The sequence below is a fragment of the Heterocephalus glaber genome, unplaced genomic scaffold, assembly GCF_053883595.1.
Source record: "Heterocephalus glaber isolate CG9 unplaced genomic scaffold, H.glaber_assembly_v1.0 deba00001442, whole genome shotgun sequence".
NCBI lineage: Eukaryota > Metazoa > Chordata > Mammalia > Rodentia > Bathyergidae > Heterocephalus > Heterocephalus glaber.
In genome coordinates this window covers 54,691,875-54,716,213 of record NW_028258296.1, presented here as the reverse complement: position 1 = coordinate 54,716,213, position 24,339 = coordinate 54,691,875, and the positions used below count along the sequence as shown (strand labels likewise).

Here is a 24,339-nt window from a genome sequence, read left to right as displayed (position 1 = left end):
TAATGGTTTGTGGCAAAATACTCATACATGTATATAGTATGTTTATAGCAACAAACTCATAATAGCAAAATATTGGAAGTGGCATATGTCTAGCAACATATGAATGGATAAAGAAAATGTGGTATTTATACATAATGGTGTACTATTATACCATAAAGAAGGATAAGTTTGAATCATTTGTAGGAAAATGCACTTTGAGGCCATTGTCTGGTAGTTCATTGTCTGGTAACTGAGTTTCCAGCACAATCAGAGAAAATAAGGATTAATGTGACCTAAGAATATCAGGCATGAGAGTTTGAAAGCCTCGCTTTAGAGAAAACGGAGCAGGAGCAACTCCTAATTAGAAGAAAATTGAGGATCTAGCCATGGAGATGAGTGGAGAGAGTGAATTAAGTGGTGCATCAAAAGGAAAAATAGAAGAGGAAGTAGAAGTTGAACGTGTCAAGAAACTAGGGAATGGGGGCACTATTAACATGCACATTAAAATGCAGAGAAGTTAAGACTGAGACTGGAATTGAGGAAAGAGGGAGAGATCTGGTTAACATGATTATCTGAAGAGGCAGCCAAGAGAATGAGGCAGGAATAGATGTGCCACCAGCCAGTACTTTCCCAGGGCCCTGGTTTCCTTCAGGGACAGAAGCCTTTTGCCACATTCCAAGTCTCCCCCCTCCAAAAGAGAGAAAGAAAAGCCATCCCGGACAGTCTGGGAAGATCAGTGATACTGAGGCAGAGCATGTGAGGCAGAAGGAACATGGAATGGAAATCAAAGCATCTGTTCTGTTTCCTGGTTCTGTCTCTAACTCCTATAAACCCTCGGTTGACCACTTACACCTCAGTTTTCTCAAATGAAACAGAGATAGTCAAGCCTACCCTGATTCAAATAAAATTAAATATTTGAAAACAGTAAATGCCACATACATACAAGGGACAGAAGTTAGCATACACAGCTCCTAAGTACTGAACAATTCTTATTGTGTTGGGCACTGGAAAATTATTTCATTTAATGCTCCAAATAACCACATAACCTCCAAGTTGAGGAAACTAAGACTTAAACAGCTGGTGGTTTAAACACTCCGCCCAAAGCAAACAGTATGTAAGTGACAAACACGGAACTAGAGACAAATCTGACTCTAAACCTCATGCCACATCAAAGCTTCTCCAATTTGAACCTGACCCTAAGGAGCACAGGTGAGGCAAGGTGGCCCCTCCCACCGCACACATCTTATTGACTCCCCACTGGCTGCCCTCATGCCTTTTCCCTTCCTACCTTGGAAGGGCAGCTGCTTGTTTCCAGGGTCACTGTTGACCGGGAAGTTCTGGCTAATGGAGGAGGGGCTGAGGCTGCCTTTGCCAGCACCACCATCCAATTGCTGCTCCAGCTGCAGCCGCAGACAATTGTTCACGTGAATGCTCTTCTCCAGCTGCCCTCTCAGAGCTCGGATCTCTGCCACCAGGCGGTTCAAGTCACTGCTCAAAGGAACCTGGTGATAGGCATCCAGGTGGAAAGCTGAAAGAAGAGACAGGGGTCCTGACCCAAGTGTTATTTCCAAGCACTTGTGACTCTCCTTCCCACTAACCTGACTTCTCACTCCACTGAGACCAAACTTCTCCCACAGCCAAGCTGGTCTCCCCTCTGACCCAACACTTACCCAGGGTTTGTACATTAACTATTCTTTCAGCCTGGTGAGGCCCCTAGACTTTGAGTTCTAGCAAACCAGGAAAGCAGACCCTGTGTTAAGAAAATTCATACTTCCCAGTGAAAATTATAATAAAATTCCTCTCCCATTCACCCCTTGTTGGGTTTTGTGGAGAGCCACAAAACACATGAGTTCTTTACCTGACCGTTCTTCAAATACATACTTGAAGTAAGTTCTCATCTCCTTATAATCTTTTCAAAGCCTAAAAACATTTGTTTCTTTGATCAGTTCAAGATTTCTGGTTGCGTACCATTGTGGTCCTGTTCTCCATTAAGTTCCCTAGTATGTCAAAGTCCACTTTACAAGATGGCACCTCAAGTCTAACTATGTATTATGTGAAGTCTCCCCATGGACATCATATTCACGGTACTGCGGTCTCAGGTTGAGTCGGCTTTGCCAGAAACCCTTCCCATAGTATCCTTGTGTAAAATTGCTTCTACCAAACTCCCCTACCTTTAATTCCACAAATGGTCACAGAGTCAGTTCCCTCATCCTGCACTTCTATCACTGATATTTTTAAATCAAGCTTACAATTTCATTTTTTTATCTTTGCTAAACTTCATCACATTGATATCAGCCCTCTGATATAACTTACTGTGTGTTATGGTTTATGTCTAGGTGTCCCCTGAAAGCCTCATGTGATCATAGGCGGGACCTCTGGACGGTGACTGGATTATAGGGATACTACAGCTGACTTGCTGTTAGGAGGTGGGGCCTGGTCCAAAGAGGCGGCCCCCTGTGGGTGAGACTCAGAAGGTTACATCTCCCTTCCCAGGTCCCCTCTTGAGCCCTCTGCTTCCTGGATGCCATGACATGAGCAGCTATTCCTCTGCTATGCCCTTTTCCCACGCTATGGACTGAAACTTCTGCAAAAGGAGCCAAAGTAAATCTCTCCTCCTTTAATTTGTGGATATTGGGTATCGTGTCCCAGTGATAAAGAAAGTAATTAACACCACTGTGACTCGCTAACATTATACTTCAAATACCCCTTTCCAGCTGCAGAAGAGGAATAGGGAAATACAGGCTCTCAAATACTAGTTTGTTGCATCAGCAGAGGGTAAATGTCCTCAAGAAAAGCAATTAGTTTTTAAAACTATGCCTGAAATTTAAATCCTATTACTGTATAGTATTTTATAAAATATTGTTTCTTTTGCTTCTGGTTTTGAATCTCTAACTTCTCACTGGGGAATAAGGTCAAGGTAGAAAACGATGTCTGTTATATTGGCTGCATGTGCTATTACATTATATGTTATTTCTAATACTTAAGATGTTTTCAAATGACAATAGCTCTAGGATAGTTCTTTGCATTAAAAAAAAAAAAAGACCATGGCCATGTTTTGGGCAAAAAAGCCATCTACCAATTGATTAATTTGTTCCTGGCCATCTAAATGGATAAAGATTGATTCCTGTGGGCCACTGTTAAAGGGACCCAAGACAGATCTTGCTCATGACACCAACACCTTACCCTTGTGTTGTAGAGAGAAGAGGGAGAGGGAATGCTTACCTTTCAGGTCCTTTGGAGAATTTCCATAAAATGCCTCATAGATCTGTAGCTCCGACTGCAGGGACTGGTAGAGCTGCTGTTTCTCTTCACACTGTTGCTGCAGGAGGGCCAGCTTGTGCTGTAGCCTGCCAGGGAGAGGCAAGGGCCCACTGGGCTGGCAGGGCCACTCAGCCACAAGAGCGTATTCACCTCTGAGCCAACTTATGCCTCACAGAGTTTAGCCCCAGATGTCAACTCAAGGGTCAGAAAGACCATCAACTTTTCTCTACAGGTGTACAGGGAGATTCTGGGGTGGGTGCAGTGATTCAGTGTGAATCTGTAGCACTGGCTACCTCAGACAGGAGGACAGACACTAGCACAGTCTCCTCACTCCTCCTACAGTGCTCACCACACTGACAGGCGGCTGCAGGGCTTGCGCTGGGGATGAGCATGACTCAAACTTGTGCTGGTGTTGCAGCCTCCAGGTAGTGGTGAGAATACAATCTTGAATCTAACTGGAAGCATGGGAATGTTCCTTGTCCAGTCCCTGATATATGGAAGCCATAACAGGGTTTCATTCTCTCCACTTTGGAGTGCAAAAGACTTTCCCAGACAGGCCTTCCTTCTGCTCAAAGTTACCCACGAGGCAGGAATAACAGAGAGGAAAGTGAGGTTTCCAATAAAGGGCACTGCCAATATTCCCTTCCTCTAATCTGACTGAGACCACCTTCCCTATCAACAGGGCCCTTCTTACCTGGAGTCATTTTCCTGGAGGGACAGACGTTCTTCCCTGAAGTGCATGATCTCCTGCTGCTTCTCCTGCAAGTCTTTCAAAAGCTGCTGCCGCCCCATCTTCTGCTGCTCCACCTCCTTCTCCAGCTCTTGTAGCCGGGATTGAGAGGAGAGCAGAGCCTCCCTCAAGCATTCTGTTTCCTGGGAGTGCCCTGGTGGGCAGAACACAGGGGTTGGTGGTGTGGTACCGAAGCTCAGCGAGGACGTGAGCCAAAGCACACCTGTCCTGACAAACAGAACTGAGGGAAGGGGTCAGAAGCTGCTGTACCAGTGGGGAAAGTGTTTGGTTCGCCATACAACACACATGCTGGGGGCTGTGCACCTCTGTTCCTGCAGTATCCTGATGCTCTGATTTATGATGGTCTCCCTCGTTCTTAAAGAAGATATTCTGGTTTCTAAAGCTCACCATTTTCTAGATGCACACTTACCATCTTTCCAACAATCTATTTGAGTTTTTCCAAAGATCTACAAGATTTCTTGTCTATGATTTTTAGAATATATTATTTTCAACACTTTGTAAAGGGGAACATTTGTTCTTTTCTGGTCTGGCAGCATCTCTCCAATCACATATTCTCAAAGACGATCAACAGTGACCCCGAGGAAAAGGCTGCAGGTTCAGGGAGTCCTCCGGGGTGGAAGTTACCTGGGCCCAGCAAATTGTACACATTTAAATCTTTTATAATTTTCTCACCTGTGAGACCTGTTCTAGTCTTTCCAAGCATGCACTGGTAGTTTAATTGCTCTGTTTCTCTCCTAACCATTAACTTTTGTTATCTTACCCAAGAAGGAACCTTTCCTCTCCAGCCTTCTCACTAGGAAATGGCTAATTTAGAAATATCTCTCAATGTCCTTCATTGTGGACTTAATCCATTAAGATAATATTCTCAGTCTTTTTATGGCTATTTCATAATGTTTGTAAATAAAAAAGCAATTTGTTATTATTTTGACCAAGTCAATTAACACTAAAGTCAGCTGTCTCCAAAGCCACATGGGAAATGACACCAACCTAAGGATGCCAACCCAATAGACCTGGGAAAGTTCTAGGGGAGACTTACTAGTGCCTCCCAACACAGAGTCATAGGAGTACTGATCAGAGAGCAGCCAGAGTATGAGAAGGGATGTGGTAAGGAGTCAGGGATGGCAAAGCAGGACCAGGAGGGAAATGCAAAGCTGCAGCAGTCTGGAGATATATGAGAAGGAACACAGGCACACATGTTCCTTCTTTTTGTGGGTCCAAATCAGCTGTGAGAGAGGATAGGTAGAACATATCCTGTGATGGTTTAGATCTAGAATGCCCTCCATAAGTCTAATGTATTCAGAGGAGGGGGTCTTGCGAGGTGATTGGATCACAGGGGTGTTATATTCGTCAATGGATCAATCCATTGATGAGTTCAGAGCTGAATGTGCTGTTAAGAGATAGGACCTGGTTGGAAGAGGTGAGTCACTGAGGGCATATATTTGGAGGGCATATCTCTCTTTTCTCTCTGCTTCCTGGGTGCCATGAGGTGAGAAGCTTTCCTCTGCCATGTCCCCCACATCATGATGTTTCAGCTGGGGAGCCAGAAGACCATGGACTGAATCTCCTTTAAAATGCGAGCCAAATTAAAACTCTCCTCCTTTAAGTTGTGGGTAATGGGTATCATGCCCCAGTGACAGGAAAGCTAATATAGTTTCCATACTGGCAACCAGGTTGATAGCTGGTGACTCTGGATATGTACAGGTGGGCTTTATAGAAGTGATGGACTTTCTAGTGCCATTCAGCCCAGAGCCTCAGAGACTGAGGGTCCATGGAACGTCACTGGGACTGAGAATAGCTATGAGAATCTGGGGTTGGTGGATCTAGATAGTTATCACTTTGCTTCTCCAATTGGTGATTCATGTGGTCAGGGAATAAACAGATCTAGGAGTCAGCATAGTTCATGATTTTTGGCCACCCACCTCTAGAAACATGACTCAGCTGAGCCTCAAGCCTCCGGTTTTCTTCCCTGAGGACTCTATTCTCACTGTAGAGCTGAGGCATGGACTCCATGCCCTGGCTGTAGACATGAGAAGTGGATCCTGTACCGGAAAACACAGACTTGGATTAGAGATGCTTTCAAAAGCTTCCTATTCTCTATCTCCCAAAGATCTGCAGTCCCAACTTAGAAGGAAGTCTTGGGACGCAAAGCCTGGAACTAACAAAGCACAATAGATTCAATGCTGGTTTTGCACAGTGGACTCTACTCCAGTTTGTGTTTTCCTCTTCTCAGTGGATTCTTTACACACACTTATCACATGCTACAGCTCTAAGTGTACTAGAGGACAACTGCAAGGGGAAAGGTGGCTTCCAAGTGACAGCAGCTTGGGCATGAGGGTACAGGGAGGACACCTAGGAAAACAGGGAGGGCCCTTGGAGGCATGGCAGGTGACAACCTGCCAATGGCAAGGACACAGAGGGCCAACAAACAGTGTGTAAACAGGTTAAGGATGAGGTGAGAAGTCAGGAAACCTTGGGAACCTCCTTATGCACTGAGGAAAGTTCTTCTCTAAGCTCAGATAGGGTTCTTAAGTAGGAATTACAGTATTTGCCCTACCTCCTTGGCTGGACTGTCTATGAGAAACAAATGGAGTAAAGTGTATCCATGTCCTTTGAGGACTGTGAAACTCTGCCTAAGGCCTTCCTTCAGAAGCTCCCTAAATACAGCTAGGAACAGTGCGGGCTGGTTCCCTACCACTCCCTCTGGCCGTGGAGCTTAGCCGGTGCTCCAGCTGCTCCCTCAGGCGGTCGTTGGTGCAGATGGACTCCTCCAGGCGTTGGCGCAGGTTCCGGATCTCAGCCAGATGCTCTTCCAGCAGGTCAGCCCCTGCAGCCACCCCATCAGGATGTGGAGAGAAGTGGGAAACAAGAATATGAGTTACTGGGGGTGTGGGACACAGCTTGACCAGTAGCCTCTCAGCAAAATCTCTAAACATCACCCCCCTTCTACCATGTACATCCTCTCATGCAGGCACCCAGTGGATACAGGTCACTTGTGTATAGAGTAAAGGGGCTTTCAAGAACAGGATGGTCCCTCGCCAAGGAAACCCCCTTGGCCTCCTCCCACACGGAGGTCAGGAAAGTGAAATGGAGTGCCACACACTCTACAAAAATACTAACTGATGCTTCTGGACAGGGCCTGCCTACCCTTTGGAAAGGTGTGGCTACCTCCTGGGTGTGGCTTTGAGAAAGATAGGGAAGGACTCACTTTGCCTTTCTTCTAGTACCTTTCTTACTGAAACAAGACTGAATATTTGTTTAGGAAGGGACACTCCTTCCTCTGCCCTCAGAGAGAAGGCCTCAGGGGAGAATACATGACCTTCCACTTACCCTGTGTGGTTAATGACTGAAACTGAATGCTTCCATCAAATTACTTTCAGTAAGGGCGGAAGAAAGGATAGCCTGCACGGATCTAGGGATCTGCAGTGGATTGGAGAGGAAGAAGGAGCACCCACAAGGAAAGAAAACAGATGCTGAAGATTGGAGAGATGCTAACAAGAGACTGCATCAATTACACCATTTTGCCTTGGGTTCAGTCTTTTTCTGAAAATGACAACTGTCTTACTGTTAGAACTGATCTGTATCCCAACATTTGTCTGCTCACCCACACTCCTCTACTTGGTGTGACTGGGTTTTGTACACAGGGCATATGTGTGGTTGTGGGTCCCGTGTCTCTGTAAAACTCCTGACTCATGGGAGAAAGACCCGGCGCCTGTCTGTGCCTGGCCTTCTAGAAAGATCTGAGAGTAGGGTGTGAAGAACATAAATGTGAGAACACAGGAGGTGGGTCCCTGACTTTCCCATGTCCCTGCAGAGCACAGTGGCCTTGGGCAAGGAGAAGGACAGGACACACTTGGAAAGGATCAAGCACCGGGTTAGCCCTTTCATCTTACTCAAATTCTGATGCCAGGGATCAGAGGAGGAAAGAAAAGAGCCCTCCCCAGGGAGGGAAGGAGTAGCTGACTGAGGTCATTTCAAACACGTCCTCTTGGCTCTGTGCTTTACCTGTGGGTTTGGAGCTAAGCTGGTACACCGAGGAGCCTGAGGAGATGTCCCCAGACACACTCCCTTTCTGAGGCCTCATCATGTCCCACTGGCCACTGCTACTCAGGTACCCGGGTTCCAGGATTCTGCCCAGTTCTATGGCGCCCCTGGGAGGAGAGTGAGGCTGGGCAGGACTGAGGTAGTGGGGAGAGCTAGCTTCCAAATGGTTGCTCAACGATGTAGCTGCAGAAACACAAGGAACGGTGCTGACACCTGAAACAGAAAGTGAGAAACAGTGTCAGTAGGGAAAAATCAGTGAAAAAGTGTATGACTGCTAGAACAAAGACTGCCTGGGGACGTGTGGGACACCAGAGATCCCAGTCCATGCAGGGTACAGTGAGATGAAGACTTATTATCTAGAGGTGTAACTTTCACTCTGTATTCTCTCAAATGAGGAGCCTAGAGGTCAAGGATGGGTAAAGTATCTGAAAGTCACCTGTGTACACAAAGGAAAAGTCTAGGGGCTCCACTCCCGGCTTCTACTATAATTGCTCATGACAGAGTCCTGAAAAGTTGCACTCAGTCCTGAAGTTAGGAGTGAGGGTATCTGCAAACAGGAGTATTCATTTGCCTATGAGAATTTGCCGGCCCCGGAAGCTAACCAGTCAATCTTTCCCTTCCTCTTTTTAGGTTTTCAGAGGAGAAAGGGAATAAAAAATCCACCTGGATATGCCTGGATATGGCAGCTTAATTCCTGCAGGCTGAAAAACTCGTGGCAGAGGCGGGGGAAGCCCTATAAAACTAAGTGATTTGGCCCTCATCCTACATGACTCAAGGAATGTGAAGTATCACGACACCTACCCAAAGTATCACTGAATGCCATTCCAAGCGGGACGGTTTTATAAAACAACTCTGGTTCTTTGCTATAAAAAATAAGCCCAGGAGAAAAGGGGGAGAGGAGGTGGGCAGGGCTGTACTTTAGAAAATTCAGACTGCTTTTCTTCCAGGGATTATCAACAAGGGCAGCAGAACAGACAGGCAGCTCTCCCTAAGCAAATAGTGAGTTCATCATTTTACTGCAGGTGTCACTTACCAAAGTTTATTCCCAATTGTATCTTGTTCTCAAATTTGGCTACATAATTGAATCACCTGAGAAAATGTAAATACACACACACACACACACACACACACACTGATATATGGACGTCCAGAGAGTTTACTTTAATAGATATGGAATACATCTCATGCTGTGGATGTTTTAGAAATCATCCCAGGAGATTCTAATAAATAGGTGGCTAAGTTTAAGAAGTATCATCATGGGTTCTTCTGTCTCCAATTTACAAACTACTAAATGTTCATTAGGATAGCTAGTTGGGAGTTAAAGAGGGAAATTAAGGAGTTTAAGCACCAAAATTTTAAGAGGGGTTCAAGAACCATACTATTTCCTAGCTTTTTCACACTCCTTTCAGCTTCATCTAAACCCAAGGAAAATGGGCAAGTCAATAGTTGTAGAAAGTCAGCTCACTTTTTAACCAAAGTCACGGAAGGTTCCAAGTCTATGAGTAAAAATGATCAATACTCTGGGAGAAGACTAAACAAAGTATCTATTTTCAGGGTTGACAAAAGAAATATGCTGGTCCAAATGATATTATAAGGGGCCTTACGAATACAAACAATTGGCTGTGATATTTGGTCACTGGACATCCTTGACATAAAAACCCTCATTATCAATATCTGGGTCAGCAAGCTTCATTATAGGCACTGAATATGACTTTCAGATAATTTCAAACTGTTTTCTAGTTGTTGTTTTTTTTAAGAACCACTAGAGAGTAAATTCATCATGTGAAGTTTTTCCTTCTCTTTCTTCTAAACCAAAAACGATAGCATACATGCAAAATTTTGCAATGAGGCATCTAAGCCATAAATAGATCAAATCTTTTTCTAAAAGATGACGTATACAGTCTATGAATTATGTGATTATATAAAGTTTATCTTTGGCACTCCGGGAGGTTCCGCAGGAGGAATGCAAGTTTGACCTCCACTTGAACAACTTGGCAAGACCTTGTCTTAGAAAATAAAAAGGGTTGGGTATGTAGATCAGAGAAAAGGCCCTGGGTTCATTCTCCAGTACTGATAAAAAATATCTATCTTGGAAGTCAGAGAATAAAAGGGATGGAAACCACCGTCCTATGCTTGTGGTTCCAGCGGTCCACAGAGAGGGGATGAACCCGCACAACAGGAAAAGGGGCTCTGTCACTTCTACTTCTGAATCTCTCTCACCACCTTTTTAACTCAGGCTGATAATTAGGAATTGAATATGATTGAAAGTATTTCACAGTAGGAGATACAGTAACCCCACAAAGAACCCATAAATGTGGCCATCTTTTTTATGACCAGGTCATCTTGCATACAATGCATAGAATTCTTTTCCACCCTGAGAGAAGTATTTTCCCAGGCTGTCAGTATTCAGATACTTGATGGTACCCAACTCTGTCAAGAGTGGATGAGCACCAGGTCTAGAGCCTCTGAGTATATATAACTGATAAAACTGGTAACTGATAAGACACACATGTCAGAAAGACAGCAGTGAATACTTAAAAAAAAAACAAAAAACAAAGCAAGCAGAGCTTTTCATCAGTCTTCAGGATATAACACATTCCTCTATTTTTTCAACTCCGCTGTCACACCAAAGCCATGCAGAGCAACACAGTCTGGGGTTGCCACTCGCCAGCACACAAAGGCAGCAGGAGTGCTCACTTTCTCCCAACTGCTTCTGCAGCATCTGCAGCTCCTGCTGAGCCTCAGCCAAGGACACCACCGGTGTCTCACGGCAGCCAAGGAGGGGAGGACCAGGGGGGCTGAAAGCCAGGAAGCTGGTCGGAGCTGAGGGCAATGGTGCCTGGGGAAGGCTAACCGGCTTGGGTATGGAGTTAAAATGAAAGCCTAGAAACAGAAAATTAGGGAAAAAGGAGACACATCATTAGGCAGAAAGGGAAACAAAAGTGTGGGTAAAAGATTGAGCTGGTGAAACCATTCCGTGACCCACACTGCCAGGGGGAGTGGCTGGCACTGAACATGGTGCAGGCTGAGCTGGCTAAGGGTGATCCTTGCTCCAGAGAGTCTGGCCTGGTTCACCTCTGCTTCCTCCCCAGCCAGGGATTTCCTGCATAGATGTTCTTGGCTCATCTTGAAAGTTATCGGCTACAGAAAGCAAGATGGCAGTATCACCCCCCCCATGTCAGAATGGCTGTGCCTGATTGCTTTCAAAGGTGTGGGACTGCTGCTCCCAGCAAGTACCAGTCCTTGCCCTGGGGACAAGTGTCTCCTGATGGCTAGAACTGCTCTTCTGAAAGCAGGGTCCATCTTGAGGAAGGAAGGAGTATGGGGCTATAGGGCAAATTGCATTACTAGCACAGTACATGCAATTCAGGACTCTGATGGAAACAAACTTCAGACGCCCAAATCAATGTGTTCATCCAGCAGATGAAAAATAGAGATCTTGGTGAAGTGGCTGAGATACAGTGGCTTACAAACCCGTATGGGTATTCGAATCACTTAGGAAAAACTCTTAATATGTGCAATTCTTCAGTCTTAAGGCAGACAAACAGAACTAGAAACTCTGGGAATCTGGGTATAGGGCTTGGAAATATGCATTTTAAAAACCTTCCCAGGGGCCAGGATTTAGCTCAGTGGTTCCACCGCCTGCCTCAAAAGTGCAAGGTCCCAAGTTTGATTCCTTCGGTACCAAAAAAAAAAACAACTTTCTATGCCCAATCTTAATGCAGCTAAACTTCAGACAAATCTTTAGGACCCTGGGAAGATCCAGTGTTTGATTCTGTTTCCTCTAAAAATAGATAGAGGAAACCAGACAATGGAGAGAGCTCAATTCAAGATCAACCTGTGGAGGATGTCTAATGTGGAAGACAGTGATTACTGTTTAATACATCCCTTGCCCATCTTGCTGACATAATGACAGAGTATTACTACAAAGACCCCAAACTGTCAAGTAACAGCCCAGGCATCTTTTGGGGAGGCATTCTGAGTTTAAAATCCCAACCTTCTGCTATGTTTGAACTGAAAGCATTTAAGCAGCTGTCCACAGCTCTGGGTGAAGAGCTGTGCTCACCCTCCCATTATCTACTGGTCCAGCTGCTGCCCACTTTGGCTTAGAAACATGGAGGCCAGGCTCAGGCAGGATAGGATACTTCCTCCTCCATAAGACCCTGGTTGAATGGCCCCTAGGAGAGATGAGGGCAGCAGAAGAAAGCACTGTGCTTTCTGGGAGCATTTCTACCCAAGTCAGACTTCAACAGAAACATCCTGAAGCCAGCCCATCAGCTGTGGTGAGAGGCAGGAGGTGAACACACAGATGGCCCTTTCCCTGCCATCGTTGGTGCAGAGCTGTGAGTGAATAATGCAGCCCCTGGCAGTTATATTGGCACATGTAAGTAAAATGTGCCCCTCTACTTCCCCCCAGGACATGTACCATGTCTGTATGTATCAAGGATTCCAGGTCACTCATAAATCCATGCATGGTGATGTAAAATGAAGAGAATATAGCTATGAAGTAAGCTGTAACACCTGCAGAGGGCCACCATACAGATCACATGGGTAACATGCATACGGGATCGGTAGATATGAATTTCTTTCCATTCTTTGGCTGTCATAATCCTGTAAGAAATATTTTGCCTCTTTGCTCTACAGTGTGAAATGAGAAACACGGGTATGCTTATTTGAAAATGATTAGCTAACTATAATCAAAACTGTTGTGGATTTTTTAAATAAAAATATGTTTTTAAATTGATATTGTGAAATAGGAAGAAAAGGTCTAAAGGAGTAGGGAAGTGGGAGGGGTAGGGGAAAGAAAAGAAGGGAAAAGAAAAAATATGGGTAAAGGAAAAAAATGGAAACAAAGTCTTTGTAAATAGGGAAGGGTGGAGGGGGTGAAGGGAGAGCAGGGGAATGGGGAAAAAAATAAGAACCAAGATACTCATGTAAAGGTACAAGATCCCAAAGATGAATGTAACTGTATTGTATATCTAAAACACACCAATAAACTTAATGAAAAAAACATGTTTTTGAAAAAATCAGTTGGTGATTGAGGATGGTCTCTTGATTTTTGTCTAGGATGTGATGCATACAGGCCCCTAACATGTACACCTGAGTGAAAAGTCAAACAGGCAGCTGAGGAACAGGGGATGAAGCTACTGCCCCACTGACTGGTGCATACCTGGATGGGCCTGGGTGGCCTCCTTGGGGGGACTCTGGGGAGTTGGCAAGCTGATGGGGTTGCTTCTGGATTCAGCCTTAACCCCCTGAGATGCACTGGTTGCTGATGGTTTAGAAGATAATACAGCAGAATGACTTGAATGATGGATGGCATCTATAAAACCCATGAATGAAAGAAAATGTTTGGTGTTCTACAGAGAACTGGAGTCCTGGCCTTAGATTTAACCAGGAGCACCAGGGCTAGAGTCTTACTGTGATGGAACACTCCAAATGCAAACACTTTTCAATGTTCATTTTCTTGCTTTAAGACAGAAACTTTTAGTGAGACAAAACATTTTAGCAGTAATAGTAGGACTCAGAGCCCTGAAATCATGAAAATGGTACCTCCAAAAATATCAGACAAGACTGACAACATCTACAGACACCCATAGATACTCAGGGACACAACTCAGGAGCTGTAAGATTATTGCAGGAGAGATGAGATGCTCCATCTTTCAGAAAAAGGTCTATCAGACAAATCCAGGGAGGAAGAAAAGCCTCCCCACCTTCTCACCTCTCCACACTATTAGGTCCAATAGCACACATGTGCTGGTGGAGGCCAGGATGACAGAGTAATGTGTAGAGTCAGGAGCAGAGCAAAGATCCTATCCCAGGAGAGCCTGCACTTGGCACTTGATCCTAGAACCATGTTCAGCCTGATACACACCAAGGTAGAGCTATAAGGCCTGCTTCCCAAGGTCTCCTCTCAATCTAGAAGAGACGGCACCACTCAGAAAGTGGGGGCTACCTGAGTGACCAGGTGAAGCTTTCTTCTCTTCATAGTGAGTGTACTCGCTGGCTATTTCCATGTCAGAGCAGGCTTCTAGCTCATCAGATAAGAAGGAGGTGCTGCTGGGAGAGCGGTGGGAGTCAGACAAGGCATGGCTGCTGGGAGGTGAGAGAGACTGGGCATCCAGCTTGGCCTGCAGGACTTCAATCACTTTCTCCTTCTCCTGTAGCTCCCTGCTGAGCCTGGGTGGACAGTGAGGTGAACAACAGGTAAACTAATGTCACCCAGACTACCTAATCCTGACTGAAACTTGTGTAAGCCAAGGGGACCATTCTGCAGAGAATAATGGAGATAACTCATCTCTAATTAGAGGTGAAGGGTAGGGAGGAGAAAGATGGAGAGAGAACAGTAGCTGCCCAGTGCACTGGCCACATAGTATACTGAGTACCAGTGGAGACACAGCCAGTCTTGTAAGGGAATGCTGTTAAGGAATGGTCCCTGACTAGCCACAGTCTGAGGACTGTTATCATCTCTAACAAGTCAAGTATAAAAATTGCAAGTAAACATTGAGAAGTATATAACAAAACATTGTCCCAATATTTAAGACTATGATAAGTGGAATCATCTAGTCGACTGAAGTATAGACCACGTGGTGTCCAGGTCCCGTTCACTAGGTACTGTCAGGTGATTCTTTCTTCTTCAAGGAAACTGGATGACTATTAAGCTGGCTGTCAACCCATCTCAAAGCAGGTCAACATGCAAAATGCTTACTCTGGTCATTAAATACATGGGGCACAGTGGGGAGGGAAGGATCTTGGGGATGAGAAGATGTTTGAAATCTACTTAGCTCACTTATACATCAGACTACATCCACGTTACTCAGCTTGGAGAATTATTATCCCAATAAAATTATATCCAAAAGGAAGAAAGAATATGGTTAAAAACAACAACAGTAAGGTGTCCAATGAATAAATGAATTCATTACACTCAGCGTTTTTCCTTTTTCTCTGCTGACTGGTGAAGTTGCGGCCACCCCTGACCCGGGGCCCCTGGCCTGTGTCTTTACCAGACTCTCTGTGGAATTACCTGAGGGCCAGTGGCTCCAGTCCAGATTTTTCTTTCTCACTTTTATGATCCTCTGCAAACCAAATTCAGAAAGAAGCAATGAGAGATTAAACAGTCCCAGTCCATACACTACGAACACAGGGCTTTACTCAGGCCCAGAAGGACGATTACACATGTGTCCATGATAATCATTTGGGGGCCCTACGGTTGTTGTTAGGAAAGTGAGCGGCAGGCTCACCTGAGCTCACCAGGCAGCCCCTTCCTGACCTGCTGATCAGCATCATGACTTTATCTGCCCTGAATCAGAAGGAAAAGTTGAACTATTGTTTGTCTCATTGGTTGTGAAACTCATGCCCAGCCGCCCTCTGGAACACTCCAGCCTCCATGTCTGCTCACAGACTGGCTCCCACATACGTAGTTGTGTGTCCCAACACCACTTTCACATAGCACCTGTTTTGTCTCTGAGGAGATGACAAACAGCCCTGTTCCCTGTCTGTACCTCCTACCAGTAAATGGGCTGGTTGGCCCCAAATCAAAGCCTGCTATATTCCCTTAGGTGCTCCCAGGGAATTCTCCGTAAATAAAAGATTTTAACAGTAACCAACACAACCCTTAAATTACTCTAGCAATGGCCTTAACTATCTAAAAGGCACAGTGCGCTATCCACATTTGAAGTACATGCCTGTGTTATACCATGCAACAACTGAAGAAACAGAGACAACAAAAGGGTGAGTCATTTGCCCAAGGAAAGTTGATGGCAACATCTAGCCTAAAGCTGGAATCTTTCAATTAGTAGTTCAGGGAGCTCATCTTCCTTTCTCCCCCTTAGCGCTAGATGGATGTTATTTCCTGCCACAAATATCACATTCCACATGTGATAAAGTCTCTATAGTTGTAACCATGGCATCTCCAACCACATGTGTTTCTCTTGGTGCTCCTTAGTGGTCAGGCCTGACCCTGTAATAGCTCTCAGGAGATGAAGTGGGAAGTGGACTCTGGGAGAAAATTGGCTGTGAAGATAATGCAGCCACCTGGGCCAGGAATGGGACTAAGAGTGAATGTATTCAAAGCCCCCTTGGCCAACTTACTGGTGCTGAGTTTGCTGGTGAGCCTCTCAGTCAGATGGCTTCCCTGGGCAAGTTGCTCCCGGAAGCTCTGCCCCAAGTAGTAGTCAATGTCATTGCTCCTTAGGAGGTCTTCAAAAGATTTTACTGTATCTTTTGCATGCTGAGTGAGAAGATAACAAATACCTCTCCCTTCTCGTATTTTTTGCCTTAGGTAGGATAGTTCTCGGGCCTGATCTTGAATCAGGGAATCATATTTTCTAACGTAGGAAAGAGAGGAGAGAGAAAGAATGGAAAAGAGAGAATGACAAGTTATGGGAGCTTTCTCAGCCATCTCTGTGAGAAGGTATCTAAGGTATCCAAACTGAATTCATATGACCCATAGGAGGCAGTCAAGAGTAAATTCCATTCTGAGAAGTTACTATATCAAAAGACACAGGATGACACTCTCCAACTATTTTATATATATTAATCAGTATGTCTACAAGTAAATCATAAATTCTGTGAGAATAAAGACAATGCCATATTTTACAGCTCACACAGCATCAGTATGATTTATAGCAGACAATAAATACTTAGAATCACTTAATCATAAATCTGGATAAGATCGCCATGTCTTTTATTTCAAACACTATTAGACACATGAATATCTTTTATGCTACTGTATTTTGCAAAGATGGCCATTATATAATCTCCCATTCCATGTGCTCTTCTACAACATGGCTTTGCCAGTCCTGCATTGGCAGTTAGAGGCTCTTCTCTACCTACTTAAATCTGGGAAGCCTCTCTGACCATTTTAACCAAGATAAAATAGTGGAACTTAACACTGTGCCAAGTCTAGGAGTAGCTCTTGACTAGCAACTTCCACTTCTGACATTAGAAGTCAACTGTCACACAGAAGCGAAACTACCCTGAGAACACCACACTATGAGAAGCCAAAATCAGAAGGGAAAGCCCTGTAGGACAAGAAGCGGCATGGAGGGGCAGGGATGCCGGGAAGCACACATCACTAGTCATGTGATTAAAGAAGCCGAGTAACTGTGTCCAGCACAGACAAGCCTTTCAGATAACTCCAGCCTTAAGTATCATCTGACAGCAGCGATATAGGGAGGCCCAGCTGAGCCAGTCAATCTACAGAATCATGAGAGATGATAAAGCACAGTATTTTGGAGTGGTTTGTTACTTAGCAATAGATAACTAGGAAAGATACCAATATGGATGTTTTCTCAGTTTTTCAAAGCAAAGAATCAATAACAATAATAATTATAGCAAATATATGTGTTAGAAAATATTTTAAGCACTTGTATTAATTCATTTAAACCTAACAATCATCCTTTGAGTTGGGGTGCTTTTATTATTCTGATTTAATACATAAGCAAATAGACTCAGAAAGTTTAAGTAGGTTGTATAACCACTAAGTGGCAGAGCTAGGATTTCAACCCGGAAAGTCTGACTCTAGCCTTACCACTATCCTATACCATAAGTATTATCACTTTAGTAATTTATCCCTAACAGGAAATCCCGGAGACCAGGTATCTCCCAGACCCTGGGCCACCATCCAATGCCCTGCTGGTTGCTGATATACCTGTCTTTCCTTAGACCTGCCAATATTTAAATAAGTGCCCTTCTGATTATCCTGATAGGTTCCCCTTCCAACTGCCTGAGATGCTGTATTCCAAGCAAAACTTAGGCACTGTAAATTAAGTAATGTCCCAAAGAGTTCTCTCCTTACCCGGGCCACGAGGCAGATCTCAGCTCCTCAGCCAGCTTCCCTTCTAGTCCGGTTTTCGGGAGCTGGGCTTCCAGCTGGGACACCCTCTGGATGAGACTGTCCAGATCCTTTTTGGCCTGAAGCCCTGAGGGGTAGAAAGCCCCAGTGCCATCAGACAGCCACCCCTCATCCTCATCAGTGACACTATGAGGTGAAGACCCCTCAAGGGTGCCAATAGCCCTCAGCTTTCGGGGTCTTTCCAGACTAGATGAATAATCACTTGTAACCGAGAGGGACCGGACCCGGCTCTTGAGGTTCTGAATGACTTTGTTGGCATTCTGAAGCTGGACTTTCAGATCTTTGATGTTCTTTCGTAGGACAGAGATGTCTTCAGACTTTCCATATGCTTGGAATTCATCTCGCTTTCCTAGCTTGCTCCCCAAAGGCTTCTTGCTAGGGGGGCTGACCGGAGCCAGGCCCAGGTACCCCTGTTCAGAGCACAGACTCTCCCTGTGCACCGTGTCCCCGAGGCTGTCATGTTCCTCACACTCTGAAAAAGACAAAGACATCTTTGTAAATCCAAGCTGGATATATTGCTGGGGCCTCTCCCTTTGAAGGAAGCAGTTTTGGTTAAAAGAACAATAATTACTGGAGCAAAAGTTGAAGCAGTACTTTATTCAGCCCTGGCTCCATACTGGGCATTCAGATCTAGTACTTCTTTATCCTCCCCATAACCCTACCAAGTAAGGTATGTTCATATTCTATTTAACTGACTGGAGAAACCAAAGTTCAGAGAGGTAAACCAGCCAGGTCTAGATCACTCAGACTAGCATGTGGAAAAGCCAGAATTCAAATTTTCCAATGTCCTGTGTCCTTTCCACACACATTGATGCCTCTTAAGAAGACATTAACATGGGTGTTATATGTTTAGAATGACATGAGAATTGTTAAGTCAAGTAGTTTTTTTGTTTTTTTTGGTATTGGGGATCAAACTTGGGACCTTGCACTTGCAAGGCAGGCGCTGGAACCACTGAGCTAAATCCCCGGTCCCATGTTAAGCAGTTTTGCATGCTGAAGATTTAATGCTCTCAAGCATTACCATGATTAGAAATCTGAGTTACAACTGTGTGAAAAATAAGCCTAGAAAAATAAGACCTCGGAGAAATACATCAGCATATGAATAGCTGTGTTTGTATCAGTGGCAGCCAGAATGAGAAGGCATGCATAGCATTTGAGCAGGTCCAGGTCCTGTTCTAGAGTGTTTTGTAAAGATTTACTCATTTAATTGATGTGAGTACCCGATAGGTTAGGTAGTTGCTTTGTTATCATTTTACAGATAAGGAAACTGAGGCACAGAGACACTTACAATGGGGATTTGAATGAAGCAATTTAGCCCCAGGATCTCTGATTTTAACTGCTACACTCCGTTGTCTCAAGAATGAGAGAGACGGAGCCCGCTGCAGACAGGCTGGTCTGCGGACCCCATAGCAACGTCGCGACACCGAATCAGCCTGTGCCCCAGCAGCAATCCACTGGACAGCCCCATCCACCACCCCACTCCTCTGGCCTCTTCTCTGTACAGCCACCTGGTTCCACACTACAAAGACGCAGAGGACACCGGACCACCAGACGACCGTACTGGGTAAGCTGGAGTCATCTTCACCTCCCATCAGGACTGGGACTATCTTCAGGGGAAGGGCAGCTGGAACCTGCAATACAACTCTGCAGAGTTCAACCCTATAGGAGGACAGGGAGCTCAACTTGGGACTTGCAGCCAGAAATCTGCCTGAATCTCATGGGTCTGTGATTGTGACAGCAGAGACATACCCTGAAAGAGGCCCTTCATCTTCATGGTTATTTTTTATTCCCAAAATTAGTTTTATTATTTTGGTTTTTTTCTCTTTTCTTTTGCTCCTCTTATCTTTATTTTTTTCCCTACTCTTTGCAAATATTTGCTTTTCTCTCCTTTTTTTCTTTTCTTTTCTTCTTTCTTTTCTCTTTCCTTTCTCTCTTACACTCACTCTCTTGCCCTCCCACATTGTTCATCTTCCCTTTCTGTCCCTGTTTTGGTCCTCATTCGGAGTTCTTCTTTATTTTCCTATTATTCTCTTTTTCCTTCTCACCTGTGTCCTCTGGCCACACTGCTAACCTTCCCCTATCCTTCTTCCCATCTGTCCCTCCCTCCCCAACCCCTTCTAACTCCCCATCCCAAAGGGTAAAGTTGTTATATTGAAGAGTTTATTCACTATAAACATGTTGAGTTGGTGCTCCATCTTGATTTAATTCACACAGCTAAAGGTGATAGATTAATAACTACCACAAAATGTCATTTTCAAAGATGTATTTGATGCAATGGTGTTGCTGATTTTATCACTTGGGCTAAGGTGTGGGTATTGATCTAGTCAATGAACCTTCCTAGTATGAGGAAAATGAGATAGCCTTAGAGTCCTTACAGACTCAAAACTTAAAGACCAGCTATATCCAGAAGACACCTCTGAGAAGCAGTCATTCCATAAGGGTTCTAATTACAAGCAACAAAGATACCTACAATAAGCAATTTCAAACTATCAACCCAGGAGTTAAACCAAGGACAGTACCAAAAAAAAAAAAAAAAGAGAAGACATTTAAGCAAGGCATAAACTCAGACTTCCACCCCACCAAGGGTAATTCTGGGGAGAAATGAGATGGAAAAGTCCCATAACCAACCACCTGGATACCCTGAACTGACAGCTAGGAAGTAACAAAACAGATGACTGAGGCTCTAGAAAAATTCAAAGCATAAATAATCTCCCAGATAGCCGCAGAGATGGTAAGCAGAGTGAAAGGCATGATTAGAGGATCTAGAACAGAAACAGATAAAAAAATAGATGAGCTCAGAACCATGCTGGAAGCCATGAATACCCAGCATAAGAAAGAAATGGAAACCATGATGGCCCAACATAAGAAAAAATGGAATCCATGAAACAGATTCAAACAGATATTCAGGAGATCAAAAACTCCATTGACAGTATCCACAGCAGATTAAGGGAATCTGAAGATAGAATATCAGATATAGAAGACAGGATTGCAGTTAGAGACCATGAAAATAGAGATTTCTTAAAAATAGTAAGGGACCACGAGAAATCAATCCAACAACTGCTAGATGATGCAAAGAAGAATAACATAAAACTGATAGGAGTCCATGAAAAAACAGGAGAAAGCACAATTGACATAAAAAAACTGTTCACAGAAGTAATAGTGGAAAACTTCCCAGACAAAGGTAAAGAATTGGACATACAGATAAGTGAGGCATATAGAACTCCAACTAGCCATGATCAAAAAAAATCTACATCTAGACATATAATAGTCAAGATCCCAGAAACCCAGCAGATTCTACAAAACAAAATACTACAGGCAGTTAAAGAAAAGAAACAAATCACCTACAAAGGAAAGCCCATCAGAATCAGAGCAGACTTCTCAACACAAACCCTCAAATCAAGGAGAGCCTGGAGTGAAGTATTTCAAGCCCTAAAAGAAAATAACTTCCAACCTAGACTGTTGTATCCTGCAAAATTGTCTTTCAAAATTGATGGGGAAATTAGATACTTCCACAACAAAGAACACCTGAGAAATTTCATGAACATCAAAGCAGCACTACAAGCAATTCTAAACAGTATCCTAGAAAAAAGGCAATGAAGGTCACAACTCCATGAGGCCCAACAGAGGGAAGCCACCAGGAAAGGTAAGACACTAAAGGGAAAGGGGGAAAAAATAAGAAATAAAAGAGCCAAAAAAGTAAAACATCATGACAAGGATAAATCAATATCTATCAATTATAACCATCAATGTTAATGGCCTTAATTTACCAATTAAAAGAAATAGACTGACAGAATGAATTAAGAAGCAAAATCCAACAATATGTTGTACACAAGAAACACACCTAACTCAAAAAGAAACTCATAGACTGAAAGTAAAAGGATGGAAAAAAGTTCTCCACGCCACAGGAACCCAAAAGAAAGCAGGGGTAGCAATCTTATTTGCAGACAAAGTAGATTTCAAACCAAAACTAATTAAGAGAGACAAAGATGGCCACTACATCCTTGTGAAGGGAACAATCCAAGAGGAAGAGGTGACAATCCTAAATATATATGCACCAAATGCAAATGTCCCCAACTATACAAAACAAATATTAATAGACATGAAAAACTAAATAAACACTAACACAATTGTAGTGGGGGACCTCAATACCCCACTGTCACAAATAGACAGATCATCTAGACAAAAAGTTAACAAGGAAATTCTAGAACTGAACCAAGCTATTGAACAAATGGACTTAATAGATGTTTAGAGAGTGTTCCACCCCACAAAATCGGAATACACATTCTTTTTGGCTGCACATGGGTCATTCTCCAGAATAGACCACATGCTAGCTCATAGGACATATCTTAGTAAATGTAAAAGAATTGAAGTTACCCCCTGTATATTATCAGACCATAGTGCAATAAAATTGGAGATCAATAGCACAAGAAACCGTAAAACCCCAACAAACACATGGAAACTGAGTAACACCCTCTTGAACAACCAATGGGTCACAGAAGTAATTAAAGAAGAAATTAGACAGTTTCTACAAGTAAATTAAAATGCCAGTACAACATACGGGAATCTATGGGACAGAATGAAAGCAATTCTACACGGGGAATTCATAGCAGTGAATGCCCATTTTAGGAAAACAGAGAAAACTGAGATAAATAACCTAATGCAGAACCTCAAGCTCCTAGAAAAAGAAGAGCATAACAAGTCCAAAGCTCTTACAAGGGAGGAAATTATAAAGATTAGGGCAGAAATCAATACAATGGAGACTAAGAGAACAATACAAAAAAAATCAATGAATCAAAGAGTTGGTTTTTTGAAAGAATAAATAAAATCGATAAACCTTTAGCCAACCTCATCAAAAAAAGGAAAGAAAAGGCACAAATACATGCAATTAAGAATGAAAAAGGTGAAGTCACAACAGATCCAACAGAAATCCAGAGTATCATCAGTACCTACTTCAAGAACCTCTACTCCAATAAAATGGAAAACACAGAAGAAATGGGCAGATTCCTAGATATATATGAATTGCCAAAGTTAAATGAAGAAGATATGGAAATTCTAAACACCCCAATTACAATGAGTGAAATTGAAAATGTAATAAAATATTTACCAACAAAGAAAAGCCCAGGTCCAGATGCCTTCACTGCTGAATTTTACAAGACATTTAAAGAAGAGCTAATGCCATTACTCTTTAAACTCATCAAGGAAATTGTAAAGGAAGCAATACTTCTAAATTCATTCCTGGAAGCAAGTGTTACTTTGATTCCAAAACCAGGGAAAGACCCAACCCAAAAAGAGAACTACAGGCCAATCTCCCTAATGAACATAGATGCAAAAATCCTCAACAAGATACTGGCAAACAGAATACAGAGGGTCATCAAGAAGATCATACACCCTGACCAAGTCGGATTTATCCCAGGGATGCAAGGATGGTTCAACATTTGTAAATCAATAAATGTAATACACCATATTAACAGAGTGAAGGACAAAAACCATATGATCATCTCAATAGATGCAGAAAAAGCATCTGACAAAATCCAGCACCCATTCATGATAAAAACCCTACAGAAAATTGGAATAGAAGGCCTTTATCTCAATCTGATTAAGGCTATCTATGAAAAACCAACAGCCAACATCATACTAAATGGTCAAAAACTTAAAACTTTCACAATAAAATCAGGAACAAGACAAGGATGCCCACTATCACCACTCCTGTTCAATATAATTCTGGAAACATTAGCCACAGGAATTAGAAAAGAGAAAGAAATAAAAGGAATAAAGATAGGAAAAGAAGCAGTGAAACTGTCATTATTTGCTGATGATATGATACTTTACATAGAAGACCCAAAAAACTCTGCCAAAAGACTTCTAGACTTAATTGACAGATTCAGTAGAGTAGCTGGATATAAGGTCAACACTCAAAAACCAATAGCCTTCTTGTACACAAATAACAGACTCACTGAGAGAGAAATTAGGGAAACAATTCCTTTTACAATAGCATCCAAAAAAAATGAAATATCTAGGAATCAATCTAACAAAGGAAGCAAAAGACCTCTACACTGAAAACTACAGCACTCTGAAAAAAGAGATCGAAGAGGATACAAGAAAATGGAAAGACATACCTTGCTCCTGGGTAGGAAGAAACAATATAGTGAAAATGGCCATACTTCCAAAACTACTATATAGATTCAATGCAAAATTGAAATTCCAACAATATACTTCACAGAACTAGAGAAAACAATCCAAAAATTCATTTGGAACCAGAAGAGATCTAGAATAGCAAAAGCAATTCTAGGCAACAGAGACATGGCAGGGGGTATCACAATCCCCAACTTGAAACTATACTACAAAGCTACTGTGATAAAATCAGCATGGTACTGGCAAAGGAACAGACCTGAGGATCAGTGGAATAGATTAGAAGATGCAGAAACAACTCCAGACATACTCAGCCACCTCA

General features: G+C 43.3%; 1 protein-coding gene across 32 annotated transcripts in view; it reads right to left on the bottom strand.

The window, feature by feature from the left end:
• The window catches only part of Pde4dip (phosphodiesterase 4D interacting protein), a 248,460-nt gene that overhangs the window by 10,335 nt on the left and 213,786 nt on the right, over positions 1–24,339 (bottom strand). For 21 of the 32 annotated variants that reach the window (XM_013075467.3, XM_087212735.1, XM_004853867.4 and 18 more), the window contains 12 exons: positions 17,832–18,360; positions 16,124–16,359; positions 15,057–15,108; positions 13,989–14,212; positions 13,203–13,355; positions 10,730–10,915; positions 7,994–8,245; positions 6,684–6,815; positions 5,911–6,030; positions 3,935–4,124; positions 3,202–3,326; positions 1,268–1,507 (listed from right to left, as the gene is read on the bottom strand). In XM_013075467.3, coding sequence (XP_012930921.1) covers positions 1,268–1,507; positions 3,202–3,326; positions 3,935–4,124; positions 5,911–6,030; positions 6,684–6,815; positions 7,994–8,245; positions 10,730–10,915; positions 13,203–13,355; positions 13,989–14,212; positions 15,057–15,108; positions 16,124–16,359; positions 17,832–18,360 — 2,439 coding nt within the window. The remainder of the gene's footprint in view (positions 1–1,267; positions 1,508–3,201; positions 3,327–3,934; positions 4,125–5,910; positions 6,031–6,683; positions 6,816–7,993; positions 8,246–10,729; positions 10,916–13,202; positions 13,356–13,988; positions 14,213–15,056; positions 15,109–16,123; positions 16,360–17,831; positions 18,361–24,339) is intronic. The other 11 variants (XM_087212728.1, XM_013075474.3, XM_021265792.2 and 8 more) reach the window with 3 other exon arrangements.